The sequence below is a fragment of the Urocitellus parryii genome, chromosome 14, assembly GCF_045843805.1.
Source record: "Urocitellus parryii isolate mUroPar1 chromosome 14, mUroPar1.hap1, whole genome shotgun sequence".
Taxonomy (NCBI): Eukaryota; Metazoa; Chordata; class Mammalia; order Rodentia; family Sciuridae; genus Urocitellus; species Urocitellus parryii.
The window spans coordinates 24,028,516-24,044,379 of NC_135544.1; the positions used below are offsets into that span (position 1 = coordinate 24,028,516).

At 37.3% G+C, this 15,864-nt stretch overlaps 1 protein-coding gene across 6 annotated transcripts in view; it reads right to left on the reverse strand.

Moving 5' to 3' along the window:
- Window positions 1-15,864, reverse strand: part of Mtus1 (microtubule associated scaffold protein 1) — a 147,560-nt gene that overhangs the window by 65,442 nt on the left and 66,254 nt on the right. For 4 of the 6 annotated variants that reach the window (XM_077792687.1, XM_077792688.1, XM_077792689.1 and 1 more), the window contains exon 4: window positions 4,526-4,687. The exons of 1 other annotated variant lie outside the window; for it this stretch is intronic. In XM_077792687.1, the coding sequence (XP_077648813.1) occupies window positions 4,526-4,687 (162 nt within the window). Of the gene's footprint in view, window positions 1-2,446; window positions 2,637-4,525; window positions 4,688-15,864 lie in introns of those variants that run through there. One more of the 6 variants, XM_077792691.1, reaches the window with a different exon arrangement.

Genomic DNA, 15,864 nt, shown 5'->3' on the forward strand with positions numbered 1-15,864 from the left:
CTAATATGCAGTTTTAAAATTATGTTGTCATCTTTAGTCCTATCTAAATTATGCTGAAGTAATGGACTCTCTGGAATATTTATTTTCATTTCCCCAAGGCAAAATATGCTTCATGTGAAATGAGAGAGAAAAAAAAATCAAAAAAGAAAATGAAACAATCTTCTCAAAGTCTAAGCAGAAGAAATAATTTTACTTTTAGAAAAGGATTTATCAGGGGCTGGGTCTGTAGCTCAGCGTAGCATGCACAAGTCCCTCGGTTTGACTGCCAGCACTGCAAAGCAACCAAACAACAAAAATAACAAAAACTTATCAGTCCAGTTTATGTGTAAATGAACTACATTCTAGCATATATTTGAAATTAGTGTGGTTTTTTTATTTACTGAATTATGTATATACACACAGAGCCAACCTTCTGTTCATTTCTTGAATTTTTTTGTGAATCAGTTTCACACTCCCCACTGTGCCAGATCATCTGCCCACCTGGCTTAAAATCAAATCACTACTGAAAGCCTAAGCTTTAGGATTTCAAAAGCAAAATGTTCAACTTTGTAATAATGAGAATGTCTCACAAATACATCAGAAAAACAAGGGGAACAAAAAAGTGTTCTGGATTAAATTTCCATATTAAACAGTCCACACATAAGTGCATAAGCAGAAATGTAGCTGTGATGCAGAGCCGGCTGCCTCTCCCAGCCTCCTCACCTACGGCAGACATTACTAGTCAAACAAAGCTTCCCCTCGGAGCCTGGAAGCAGCCTGAGAAAGTGGCAGCATTGCACTTCCTGGAGATTCTTATCAACTGACCAATGTTGGCGGGCAAGTTCATACTCACTTGCCATTCCTGCCATGACAACCAAACAAAAAACAGGGTGAACAAGACTCCTTCTCTCTACCGGCTTAATCGCCTGAACAACTCAGAACACCCTCCTTCCAAATTATCAGGCACCTTCTTATTGCAATGAATAAATAAATATGAATGAATTTTTATATGAATGAATTAATAAAGTCAGTCAGACATCTGCTGCATATGGCTTCTGAAGATGATTGGCTACTTCCCCTCTCATTCCTCAGATGAGAAGACTGAGGCAAAGAGAATGATCATCCAACTTCACCAGAACTGGCAGGAAAACTAGGATGAGCTTGAGGTGAGTGTCCTTTTCTATGTGCCACCCCTACTCCCCCATTCCAGGCAGCCAGGGCTAGCCATAAAGGTGATAGAAAAGAACACCTATTTCTTTATTTAGCCTCCTGATCCATTTCCAAGAGAATGCAAACAGCTTCAGTTTGCATCTCATACACTTCCCTGCACCATCTGCCCTCAAAAATAAACATGCTTTTGTGGCCAAAGTGAAAAGGGAAGGAAGTCTCTGGACTTCAGATTCCTGCCAATGGGGCAAAATTGTACACTCTCTCAAGACCTAAATTGCACAATGGTCTATAAATCTTCAACTGTATTCAACACCCAGAATATATCATTTATCCTTATCCAATTAATTTAATGGTCTTAAAAACTGGATGCTAGGTACCTGACTCTAAAAATAGCTTATGATATTTAACCTCAATAAATGAGTGTGTCTGGTTACAGACACTATTGTGTAGTGTTTTATGCTAATATCCAAAGGAAACCATCTTCATGACTTTCAATCTTTCTATGTTTAAAAACATACACATATAAAATGCTCGCCAAAACTCTGAAATAAGAAAAATTACTGTCTTACACACATCTTCATTCATTTATGTTATTTCTATAGGATCCCAAAGTACTGAGAACTGGATGCTAATTTCACAATAGTACTACACTATTCCTTGGAAGTTCTTAAATGATGCTGCCACCATTTGTCACATCACAAAGAAATGAACAAAGCAAAAAAACCAACATCCTTTAAAAGGGTTCAAATGCTTAAGCCAATAAGAATCAAAACATTAATCAATAGATTATTTCCTAATGTGACCCTCCATTTTGAGAAGCAGGAAAATTCCAAATCAAAATTAGTTTAAAATATGCACATTTAGTACTTTTATATGAAACACATGTTAATTATGATTGAAGAAATTAATCAAAGATGTGATGTTTCAATTATAATTGTAGGAAAGTATTTTTTCTAGATTTGTACAACCACAAACTACATACACAAAAGCTACTAATAAGAAATCAAACTATCAAATAGTCTTTGAGAATAGCATCATTTTGTATGCCAAGAATACTGACAATGCTTCCAAGTTACATTTAGTAAGAATCTCCAAAGACACAAAATATACAATAAGGTTTGTTCTATACAGAAGTATTCACATCTTAAATATATTTAAATACGCCCAAGAAATACTCTAGTTAACACAAATTACAAATTACAAAGATAACAATCAAGAGGTCCTAAAACCAATTTATTGAATAGAAATCCAAGCATGCTTACAAAGAAAAGAATCAAACCAGAAATCATCGACCTACTTCTTTTCCCAGTAAACGTGGCTAACAAAGGGATTATACAAAGGCTGTAGGATCCCACGACCAGCAGTGTCAATAGGGTAGCATCATAGTGCCTCTCTGAACCAGCCGGTGGGGTGAGTGTAGAATTGATAAAGATTTTTGAAGAAATATCAGTTTCTGTACAACTGCGAAATCCTCCTGGTACAGTCATTTAAAAGGATCAAAGCAAGCTCAATCAGGAAAAACTGCAGCCATGCTCACTCTCGTGTCCCTCATGCTTGCTCTTAGTGAATTAGAATGGAGGGGAGGAAAAAAAAAAAAAAAATCTGTGCGCTCCAAGGCACTACACAAAACAGATTAAACCAGCCAGCAAATCAAACCAAGAAAGAGACTCACTGATTTGAATGCTTAATCTGCAACAGAGACACATCGCCACTAGACAGCTCCGTGGGCGTATGGTGAACCCCTTTGTTAACAGACAAAAAGGAATGACAAAAGCATTTTACAGCCTCCTTAGGAGTGTCAGACAGGGTCCTGAGGCAGTGTCCAAGCCAACATGGCTGTCGATGGAAAACGCTGGGTGACAGCACTAGAAAATGCATCTGCTTCCAGTCCAGTGTCGCAAACCCTATCCCTGCGGGTACTTGGTGATTCCGTTTTGGCAGTTTGTTTTTAAAATTCACACTGTAGAACAAAGAAGGCTGGAAGGGAAATGATCTTAAAATAATACACATGTGAGTTACCTTTTCAAATTCTGAGAATAATCAGTTGCATGCAAACCCTTCTGATGTTTGCCCCAAATTCAACTAATAAATAGGTCATAATCCTGTTAAGATTTAGATAATATATTCCAGAATTGCTAATGTGTTCATTTGCTACTATTTAAATTTGTGTATGAGACCAGCTACTGCTGTTTAAGTGACTTGTCAGAAATGTGCTGTCATTAATTCAATGACTGATCCTCCATAAACCATTCTGTCACATACCTGCTGTGTGACTTTGGACCTGTAACAACATCTCTGAGCTTCAACTATTTCATATATAAAAATCAAGATAACAGACATCATTCAAGGGAAAGATATGAAATAATGTATAGTAGCCCTGCTACTATTTTATATTCAGAAAGATTCAATGAGCATTATTCCACTTTGTCCTTATCTCCTCACCAAAAAGAAGAAACTGATTTGGTCTTAAAAGGGAGAGAATCCTCCACTCCTCCCCACATGTTTGTATCTTGTTTTACCTGATATTTTGGTCACCAGCATAAACGTCTTCCTTCTCCTCAATTACTTTTTAAAAATTATTGGTTCATTTAGTTATACATGACAGTAGAATGTATTGGGACACAGTATACATGTATGGGTCTCCTCAACTACGTGTTACAGTGAGGACCGTTTCATCGATATCCTGTATTCCTCACTATTACCTATCATGATGGGGTCTGGGCACAGTAGGCACTCCAAGAGGGTCTGGAATTAATTCACAAATTATTTTGTGAGTTAATTTAAGGAGGAAATGAAAAAATAAGTGCTGAATCCATTACATTTTTCAAATGCAAAGGAAAGCTTAATTAATTTGCTTTACTAATTAACTTTTTATACAGAAAACAGAAGAACCTTAAAAATATGCTCCATTTCAATTATTTAAAATTAGGCTTGAAGTTACAGCATATTAGTTACACTGCATGATTCTAGCATCTAAAGTAAAAGTTACAGAAAATACATCTACAAGAAAGTCTTTTACAATCTCTCTGAGTTCCAGTTGGGTTCCAAGAGCCTCTACATTGTTATTCTTTCGTTAAACCCCAGAATACCACTGACTGAAATGATGCTTTTCAGACTCCTTCGTGAAAAAACACAACAGGTGCCTCAACACATCATCTTTTCAGTGCTTCAAAGCACATTCATCAACAGAGAATGTTTAATAAAGAATTCATACTCCCTGCCCAACTTTCTGAACAATTCCAAAGAAGCATGATGCAGATTTTCTCCTAAATACAGAATCAAAAATTCTCCTACTTGTTTATGGAGCATTGTTTTTTTAAAAAATATATAAATACTGTTCCAACCACCCCCAAATTTTGACACGAGAGCAACTTACAATTAGTGCTGTAGGTGCTCAGGTCACTGTGGGTGCTGGCAACGGACCGGCTGCTTCCTGTCCTCCGCAGCACAGAACTTTTCACAGATGCCTTGGATTTGGGAAGTGGCCTAGGCAAGTTCGCCCAAGATGGCTGTGCAGATTTCAAGCATGTAGGTTTTCCTTGGGATTTAAAAAAAAGGAAAAACGCACATTTCATTTTGAAAGCTGGCACATTCAGTTTTGTACACTCAAAACTTCTTCACTGTCAGCAGAGTCAGAATACAAAATGAATATTCAGGATCAAGTAACTTCAGATGAAGGATGAAAGCTTCACACAGACTTTTTATTTTCAAGGCTTCAGAGACAGAAGAGCATAAATGAGGAGGCAATCAGGCTATGAGAAGGGTGGCTGTAACCCTGCACCCTGAAGTAACTGACGGGCACGTCCTCGCTGAGGTAGAAAACAGATCAGAGGATCCTGTGAGCGAGCTTTCAGCAAAGTTGAAATCAAAGCAGAAGCAAATTGATATGAACCCCCTCCGTACATTAATACAAAAATAAATGGCTCCATGCACATGTTAGGCTGCCAAATAAACTATAAAAGTGAAAAATTTTAAAGCATCCAAAACAGAAACACCAACTTGATCTGAGAAAAAATTCATTTGGAAAATGCCTAATGCCTAACACCAGGTGGTGCTACATTATTAGTATTTTTAAGATCCACCTCTTCATCTTTACTCACCAGCTTGCCAAACATACCACACCACACTTTCTCAACTCTTCCTTGTGGCAAGTTTCCACTTACTTGTGAAATATGCATGTTTCCTGTCCTCAGACATCTTTGAAGGCACACCATGCTTGCGCTCAGACCTACTACTAAAGGCATGAGCATAGCCCAAGCTCAAGTCTTTGATCCCAACTCTCTTCAAACTCATTTTCTTAAAGAGTCTCTTATTTACTTTACTCGATGCCTTAAACAGATGAATCCCAAATTCTCACCTGCAGCACCACCCACCTGAATCCCAGTGACACTCAGGTTTTAAATTCCTTTTTGAGGGTTTCAACTCCCATCTGTATATGCTAAATTCTAGCTTCACTTTTCCTTTTTCACAAGCTCAAAACATTGCAATGGTGTTTTCTCCTCAGATCCCCATACCATCGGTCACTCTGTGCTACTAGCATCACATAATCGAAGGACACCAAGGGTAGAAAAAGACCTTTGAAGAAAATATTGTCATGTTTTATCAATGGCACCACAAGTGAGTAAAATCATGCTCATTCCCTTATCTTAGGGATTTCAGTAATAAAAATCACATCTTAATGGAGAAAAAAAAAAAAAAAAAAAACCGCCAGCTCCTGAGGTCAGGCAGCTGAAGCCTCCAACAGGAAGCCTCCCCATCACCAGCCTCACCCCATAGTGTTCTTGTGTATCAGTGTTTGCTCTGCTCCAATCCACCCAGGGTTCTGACATCAGGATACAGACACACCGTGTGTTATTACACTTGGTTGAGCACACACCATTTCTATCCTTCCATCACTTCCAACTCTATCACCTTTATCTCCTGAACATGAAAATTAAGGTCATGACCCGAGCTCAAGTTTGGGATTTCCCACGATCTACAATATGCTGACGTTTTTAATTCTCTTAATTAATATTTAATTTTAAATGCATAAAAGGGAGTCCTAGGATTGGTTTCTACCAAGTGCTGTTCCCTTGTTCCCCTGCCCTCTACATACACACACACACACACACACACACACACCCTGATTTGTCTTTTTCCAGGTCATTCTACTCTCTTCTCCTCTTATGCCCTCTGTGTGACTGAACTGGGCTCCCTCACCAGCTCCCATTTCTGCCCTGTGAATACAGGGTCAGCTGATAATTCTCTCGTAAATCCTCGCTAGGACACACTTACAGCTCCACTCTAGGTCTACTGACCTATAACCTGCATTTTAACAAGGTCCCCCAGATCATGAAAACACACATTAAATTTCAGAAGTGCTGCTGACAATCCCAAGGCTGTGGAGCCTCTCCGGCCAGGTCTCCCTTCCCTGTGAGGTCCACCCCTGGCCTTGCACTCACACTACACTACACCAACGAATTCCACAGGTCTCCTAGGCTACTTTCTTACAGGAAGAACGTCCGATTCGAATCTGCAGCTTAGACCTAGCACTGGTGTGGAGTATGGAGTGAGAACCCGTGTTTGCTGAATTGACTTTTCTTTCAATGCCAAGAGTAAATAATGAATGTGGATAACGTGTTCCCTCATCATCCACATGAAAGCATGACGCACTGTATCCCTCTGAACAAGCCTCTTCGGTCCTTTAAAACAGTTAGCAAATATCGGATATTCCAATACCCATCTGATCTTCAATTTATATTTGCCATCAGTTTTACAAGCTTTTAGAGGAAAAGAAAAATTGATTGGGGGAATAAAAATTTACCAAACTATTATACCTTCAGCAGAAACGTTCTAATGAATCATCATCAGAAATAGTGAGCAGGGCTGGGCCAGTAACAGATTAAAATTTCCGGGGCCAGAGCTCCAATGTAGTCAAGGCTCAACAGGTTTTGAAGTCACTTATTCTTCAGAAAGGTATGCTTCACAGAACGGCTTCTGAAAGCATTGTAAGTTTACAGGCTCAGCATGAGTAGGCTCAGCATGCCTCAGAATTACTAGAGACCTGGACCTTTACTGATTCTACACATAGCCTACACCAAAAGCGCACTCACCCCGGAGCCCAAATGCCATTCCAAGTCTCCTTGTCCCTCCCCTCTACCTAATGGCAACTTGTAGTCCCTGCAAAGTCTTCTGGAAAAAGAAAAAAAAAAAGCCAGCTTTATTCCATCATTATAATAAGCAATAAGGGTAGTAAGTAATGCCTTTCACCAAAAGATTAGCTCTTTTAAAATTTAGTGGGGGGTTTTGTTTGTTCTGTTTTATTAAGATGGGGTCTCACGATGTTGCCCAGGCTGTCCTTCACTCTTAGGGTCAAGTTATTCTCCTGCCTGAGCCTCCCAAGGCCTTGGACTACAGGGGCACACTACCACACAGCTCTCCTAGCCAGTTCTTTTGATGCTGAGAATAATCCTAGTGGTATATTATTATTACAATCCCAGATAAGAGAACTAGGCAGTTAAAGGGGTTACTTGGATCACATGTCTAACTAGTGTTAGTGAGTCAGAATCCCTAACCACCAGCCCAATGTTCCCTCTGCTGTGCCACAGAAAAGCAGCATCACATTTAAAGGAAGAAGAACAAGGCTTGTGGGCAAATTCAAAATTTGAGCTTTCCCTCTTTTTTTTTTTTATTGGTTGTTCAAAACATTACATAACTCTTGACATATCATCTTTTATACATTTGATTCAAGTGGGTTATAAACTCCCATTTTTACCCCAAATACAAGTTGCAGAATCACATCGGTTACACATCCACATTTTTCCAAAATGCCATATTAGTGACTGTTGTATTCTGCTACCTTTCCTATCCTCTACTATCCCCCCTCCCCTTCCCTCCCATCTTCCCTCTCTACCCCATCAGCTATTGTTCAATTCTCTCCCTTGTTTTTTTTCCCCTTTCCCCTCACTTCCTCTTATATGTAATTATGTGTAACAATAAGGGTCTCCTTCCATTTCCATACAGTTTCCCTTCTCTCTCCCTTTCCCTCCCACCACTCGTCTCTGTATAATATTAGTCTTTTCCTCATGCTCTTCCTCCCTGCTCTGTTCTTAGTTGCTCTCCTTATATCAAAGAAGACATTTGGCATTTGTTTTTTAAGGATTGGCTAGCTTCACTTAGCATAATCTGTTCTAATGCCATCCATTTCTCTGCAAATTCCATGATTTTGTCATTTTTTTAGTGCTGCGTAATACTCCATTGTGTATAAATGCCACATTTTTTTATCCATTCATCTATTGAAGGGCATCTAGGTTGATTCCAGAGTCTAGCTATTGTGAATTGTGCCGCAATGATCATCGATGTGGCAGTATCCCTATAATATGCTCTTTTAAGGTCCTCAGGGAATAGTCCGAGAAGGGCGATAGCTGGGTCAAATGGTGGTTCCATTCCCAGCTTTCCCATGAATCTCCATACTGCTTTCCATATTGGCCGCACCAATTTGCAGTCCCACCTGCAATGTGCAAGTGTACCCTTTTCCCCACATCCTCGCCAGCACTTGTTGTTGTTTGACTTCACAATGGCTGCCAATCTTACTGGAGTGAGATGGTATCTTAGGGTGGTTTTGATTTGCATTTTTCTGACTGCTAGAGATGGTGAGCATTTTTTCATGTACTTGTTGATTGATTGTATGTCCTCCTCTGAGAAGTGTCTGTTCAGGTCCTTGGCCCATTTGTTGATTGGGTTATTTGTTATCTTATTGTTTAATTTTTTGAGTTCTTTGTATATTCTGGATATTAGGGCTCTATCTGAAGTGTGGGGAGTAAAAATTTGTTCCCAGGATGTAGGTTCCCTATTTACCTCTCTTATTGTTTCTCTTGCTGAGAAAAAACTTTTTAGTTTAAGTAAGTCCCATTTGTTGATTCTTGTATTTAACTCTTGGGCTATGGGCGTCCTATTAAGGAATTTGGAGCCCAACCGCACAATATGTAGATCGGAGCCAACTTTTTCTTCTATCAGATGCCGTGTCTCTGATTTGATATCAAGCTCTTTGATCCATTTTGAGTTAACTTTTGTGCATGGTGAGAGAAAGGGGTTCAGCTTCATTTTGTTGCATATGGATTTCCAGTTTTCCCAGCACCATTTGTTGAAGATGCTATCCTTCCTCCATTGCATGCTTTTAGCCCCTTTATCAAATATAAAAAAGTTGTAATTTTGTGGATTGGTCTCTGTGTCCTCTATTCTGTACCATTGGTCCACCTGCCTGTTTTGGTACCAGTACCATGCTGTTTTTGTTACTATTGCTCTGTAGTACAGTTTGAACTCTGGTATCACTATACCGCCTGATTCACACTTCCTACTTAGAATTGCTTTTGCTATTCTGGGTCTTTTGTTTTTCCACATGAATTTCATGATGGCTTTATCTATTTCTACAAGAAATGCCGTTGGGATTTTGATTGGCATTGCGTTGAACCTGTAGAGAACTTTGGGTAATATCGCCATTTTGATGATGTTGGTTCTGCCTAACCATGAACAGGGTACATTTTTCCATCTTCTAAGATCTTCTTCTATTTCTCTCTTTAGGGTTCTGCAGTTTTCATTGTATAAATCTTTCACCTCTTTTGTTAGGTTAATTCCCAAGTATTTTATTTTTTTTGAGGATATTGTGAATGGGATGGTTTTCCTCATTTCCATTTCAGAAGTTTTGTTGCTGATATACAGGAATGCCTTTGATTTATGCATGTTGATTTTATATCCTGTCACTTTGCTGAATTCATTTATTAGTTCTAGTAGTTTCTTTGTAGACCCTTTTGGGTCTTCTAGGTATAGGATCATGTCATCCGCAAATGGTGACATTTTAAGTTCTTCTTTTCCTATTTTTATGCCTTTAATTTCTTTTGTCTAATTGCTCTGGCTAGAATTTCAAGGACTAAATTGAATAGAAGTGGTGAGAGAGGGCATCCCTGTCTTGTTCCAGATTTTAGAGGGAATGCCTTCAGTTTTTCTCCATTTAGAATGATGCTAGCCTGAGGCTTAGCATATATAGCTTTTACAATGTTGAGGTAAGTTCCTGTTATCCCTAGTTTTTCTAGTGTTTTGAACATAAAGGGATGCTGTACTTTGTCGAATGCTTTTTCTGCATCTATCGAGACGATCATAAGGTTCTTATTTTTATGTCTATTGATGTGGTGAATAACATTTATTGATTTCCGTATATTGAACCATCCTTGCATCCCAGGGATGAATCCTACTTGATCATGGTGCACAATTTTTTTGATATGCTTTTGTATTCGATTCGCCAGGATTTTATTGAGAATTTTTGCATCTATGTTCATTAGAGATATTGGTCTGTAGTTTTCTTTCTTTGCAGTGTCTTTGTCTAGTTTCGGGATCAGGGTGATGTTGGCCTCATAGAATGAGTTTGGAAGGGCTCCTTCTTTTTCTATTTCTTGAAATAGCTTGAAAAGTATTGGTATTAATTCTTCTTTGAAGGTTTTGTAAAACTCCACTGTATACCCATCCGGTCCAGGGCTTTTCTTGGTTGGTAGTCTTTTGATGGCTTCTTCAATTTCTTCCTTTGTTATTGGTCTGTTTAAATTGTATGTGTCTTCCTGACTCAATCTGGGCAGATCATATGACTTAAGAAATTTATCCATATCTTCACTGTCTTCTATTTTATTAGAATATAGGGTTTCAAAATACTTTCTAATTATCTTCTGTATTTCTGTAGTGTCTGTTGCGATATTGCCTTTTTCATCCCATATGTTAGTAATTTGAGTTTTCTCTCTTCTTCTCTTCGTTAGCATGGCTAAGGGTTTGTCGATCTTATTTTTTCAAAGAACCAACTTTTAGTTTTATCAATTGTTTCAATGGTTTTTTTTTGTTTCAATTTCGTTGATTTCCGCTCTGATTTTAATTATTTCTTGTCTTCGGTTATATTTGCTGTTGTTTTGCTCTTCCTTTTCTAGGGTTTTGGGATGTAGTGTGAGTTCATTTATTTGTTGTTTTTTTCTTTTTTTGAGGAATGAATTCCAGGAAATGAATTTCTCTCTTAAAACTGCTTTCATTGTGTCCCATATATTCCGGTATGTTGTGTCTGTATTGTCGTTTATCTCTAAGAATTTTTTGATTTCCTCCTTTATGTCTTCTGTAACCCATTGATCATTCAGTAACATATTGTTTATTTTCCAGGTGATGCAGGATTTTTCCTTCCTTCTTTTATCATTGATTTCCAGTTTCATTCCATTATGATCAGATATGGTTCATGATATTATCTCCACACCTTTATATTTACTAAGAGTTGCCCTATGGCATAATATATGATCTATCTTTGAGTAAGATCCATGTGCTGCTGAGAAGAACGTGTATCCACTTGATGATGGTTGATATATTCTATATATGTCGGTTAAGTCTAGGTTATTGATTGTGTTATTGAGTTCTCTAGTTTCTTTATTCAGCTTTTGTCTGGAGGATCTGTCTAATGGCAAGAGCAGTGTGTTGAAGTCACCCATAATTATTGTGTTGTGGTCTATTTGACTCTTGAACTTGAGGAGAGTTTGTTTTATGAACGTTGCTGCACCATTGTTTGGTGCATACAAATTGATAATTGTTATGTCTTCTTGGTGGATGGTTCCTTTTAACAGTATATAGTGTCCTTCTTTATCCCTTTTGATTAACTTAGGTTTGAAGTTGATTTTATTCGATATGAGTATGGCCACTCCTGCTTGCTTCCGAGGGCCATGTAAGTGGTAAGATTTTTCCCAACCTTTCACCTTCAGCCTGTGTATGTCTTTTCCTATCATATGAGTCTCCTGAAGGCAGCATATTGTTTTTTTGATCCAGGTTACTGAGCTTTCCCTCTTAATAGGGGAAAGCTCTTACAGTAGAATGGTTAACAGAGTAGGCATACACCAAAGGCCTTAACCATTCACCAAAGTACTAATGTTTAATAGTAAAGTTGACCTAGAGTAGTTACATAAGAGGATCTCATATAATGAAGCAATAAAGCATACACATCATCAGCAATATTGAAAGAAAGACAAGGCAACACTAAGCTAATTGAGGGACTATATTAATCTGAGCACCAAAATCTCCAACAAGTGAAATCAATATGAAACTTCTCTTAAAGTTCTGAAAAAAAAAAAAAACCTTTATGGGTTCACACCACATCATGTAACATATCCTGATGTAAGGTAAAAAGATTTAAGATCTACCTATGGATATATTATTGACCATAGTCATTTATTTTAAGCTTACACATTTGGCATAGACTTACATCCAGACAACAGATTTGTTTTGGTTCTATGAATTATAACCATCTGTTGCCTGGGAAAAAAGAAAAAAAAATGTGTGCTTTGCCGTATGTTATAACAGAGTCTATTGGATTTGAAGCATACATGTTTTCCTCTAGCACCCAACTTACTAGGAGAGCCATCTTAGAAAACCTGATTGAGAGCTCTGTATACAATAATTGTGTTAGAGCACTGAAAAACTGCATTGAGCATTGGAAAACTGACTTGGCTGTTCTTTACAGTGGATAAAAAAAATAATGAGTTTTGGAGATTCAATTATCTAAATATAAAAATATTAACTCCTATATTACCTACATTAGAAGACATAGTTCATCTTAATAAATATATAGACAATGGATTTATGTGAAAGTGTGTGTTACACAAGTATATACTTGCTTACCTAGTAAAGTAACTGTAACTAATCATAAAGTTTAAATGTGTGGTGATAGAAACAATTGACATGTTGCCACAGAAATCACTACCATATGTTTGCAGGGAAAATTATAAACTGTTAGCAAAATCCTTAAGTCTTTTTATTAGTTATGCTGTTGTGTAGCTTGCACTCCTTGGTAGGAGCACAGAAAAAGAAAATGAGGCTGGAGAGGTGGGTAGTTTCCAGTTGAGAGAGCAATGACAGTAGAGGCCATGCTGAGAATGTTAGACCTTACTTGCTGCGGGTGAGTGTGGTGAGAATTTGGGGACAGGAGCTATGTAGCCTCTTCAGCACTCCCACCAGGACCTGATCATGCGGTGGTGGAATGCAGAACAGACTGAAGACTTGGAAATCAAGGAAACAAGTAAGAAAAGTCTGGGGCACCTGCCAGGGGTAGAGTGGCGGAAATTTTAACTAGACAATGGAAATTACTGAGATCAGTTTGTAACATATAAAAATTAATAAGAAATGCACACGGCAGAGTCAGTTACTACAAGAGTCGGGAAGAGAAATTTCTAAACAGTTAAAATACAAAATTTAAGAATCTGTTTATAATTATAACTTGGGTTCTTTAAATGAAATCACATAGAGAAAGTGACCTTTGTAGTAGTTGTGTACAGCAGCTCAGAAGTATAATAAAATTAAAGTCTACCCAAAGCAATAAAAAATTAACAATTTTGGGGAAAATGAATTACAATACTCAAATCAGTGGCTACAGGTTCATTTCCAACTCATACTTTCACTAACAATAATGGACAAGTCTACAAACTTAGCTTCAATGAAAGTGTTTTAGTGTGTAAACATTGCTTAAATAAACAAGATATGTGGCCTAGAAAATAGATACTACACAATACCAACAGGTTTTTCATCTACCAGGAAGATAGAATGGTCCTTTAGCAATGATGAACAGTTGCACATACACAACTTTCTGTGAAGAAGTTCACTAAAAAGTGGTAATCCCATGTGAAAAGTTTAAAAAATAGGAAAATAAGAAGTTTAAATAAGCATATGTTAAACATGCACTAAATTTATATTTTAATTGAATGCTATTCCAATAAGGTACTTTTAAAAGAGCAATTAAGTTTTTAAAAAACTTTAGTCTGTAATTAAGATAAAAATAGCCAAAAATTCCATAACAGAAAAATGAGAAATCCACAACTCAAGAACAACAAACCAAACAATTCAATTTAAAAATGGGCAAAGGACTTGAACAAACATTTCTCCAAAGAAAATATACAAATGGCCAATAGGCACATTCAAAGATACTCATCATCACTAGTCATTAGGGAAATGCAAATCAAACTACAATGATACAACCTCACATCCATTAGGACAACTACTATAAAAAACAACAAGTATTGGCAAGAATGTGGAGAAAGTAAAACCATTGTACATTGTTTATAGGAATACGATAGGGTGTAGCTGCTATGGAAAATAGTGTGGCGGTTCTCCAAAGAATTAAACATGGTGTTTCCATATGATCCAGCAACTCCGCATCTAGACGTACAACCAGAATGAAAGCAGGGATTTGAACTGGTATCTGAACGCCCAATCCCAAAGCTGCATTACTGACAATAGCCAAAAGTGGAACCAATTCAGAGTTCACAAAGAGAGGAACGAACAAAACGTGGTACATAAATACAATGGATTATTATTCAGCCTTTAACAAGAGGGAAATTTTGACGCTTGCTACACCTGCATGATCGTTGAAGACACAATGCTAGGTTACCTATGGTAGTTACAAAAGGACAAATATTGTAAGACACACCCCCCCCCTTTTCATATCACAGGGACAGAAAGCAGAATGTTGGATGCCAGGGGTTGGGAGAAGGAGAAACTTGGGAGTTATGGTTTAATGGATACAGAATTCCAGCTGAGGCAGATACAAAAAGTTCTGAAGATGGACAGAGCACAACAATATAACTGTCCTTTACTCCACAAAAAACAGCATATTTTTAAAAAGGCTAAAATGGCAATTCTACATGGTGTAAATTTTACTGTAATCTTCAAAATATATAAAAAGGAATTTGTGCAACTAGTTGATAAGGCATATTATTTAAGCATAAAATAGTCAATTGTGGGCCTAAAACTGCATTGACAGATTAATAACCTAGTTATTAATAAACACTGGCAATATAAGAAGTCAGGATAGAACAAAGGAGATAATTTAAAATCACAAAATGAATTTATTTGTGATATTAAGATATTTTAATTTCAAAGAATTAAAATTTGAACTGGACACAGTGGTACATGCTTATGATCCTAGCTATTCAAGAGGTTGAGGCAGGAGGATGACAAGTTCAAGGCCAGCCTCAGAAACTTAGAGATACCCTGTCTCAAAAACAAAAAGGGCCAGGGGAGACTGGAGATGTAGCTCAGTGGTAGAGTGTCCTAGGTCCAATCCCCAATACCATAAATTTTAAAAAATATATATATTAAAGTTTTGAGAAGCAGTGTGAGGGTAGTGGTTAAAATTTGGACAATCTAGACCAGATGGCCTGGGTTCAAACCCAACTCCAACATGCACTAGCTATGTGCATGTTACCTACTTTCTCTGAGTTTCTATTTCCTCTCTGTAAGAATGGGGTGATTATAATTGTACTTACCTCATAGGTCCTTGTGAGAGTTAAAGAAGTTTATAATTAAAAAAAAAAAAGAAGAACAGTGCCTGGTACATAATATCATACAAATATTAGCTCCTAGATCTCACCAGCCATCAAAACAAAATTAGATAAAAAAGTAAAAGGTTTAAGATAAATATAAAAAATAATTAAATATAGGCCAATCTTCTCTGTGTAGGAAGGTCTTGTTATGCATAAAAACAGGAAAAATTTAGGGAAATGATATATTTGACAGCATAAAAATTTAAATTTTTAAAATCACCACATACAAAATTAAAAGGCATACGGTAAAACAAAGAACAAAGACCAGATCAACAAGAATCATATGCTCCCAAAATAAAAGTCAGTAAAAGGAATTTTTTTTTTTTTTTAAACACAGCCTCAATTTGTCCTA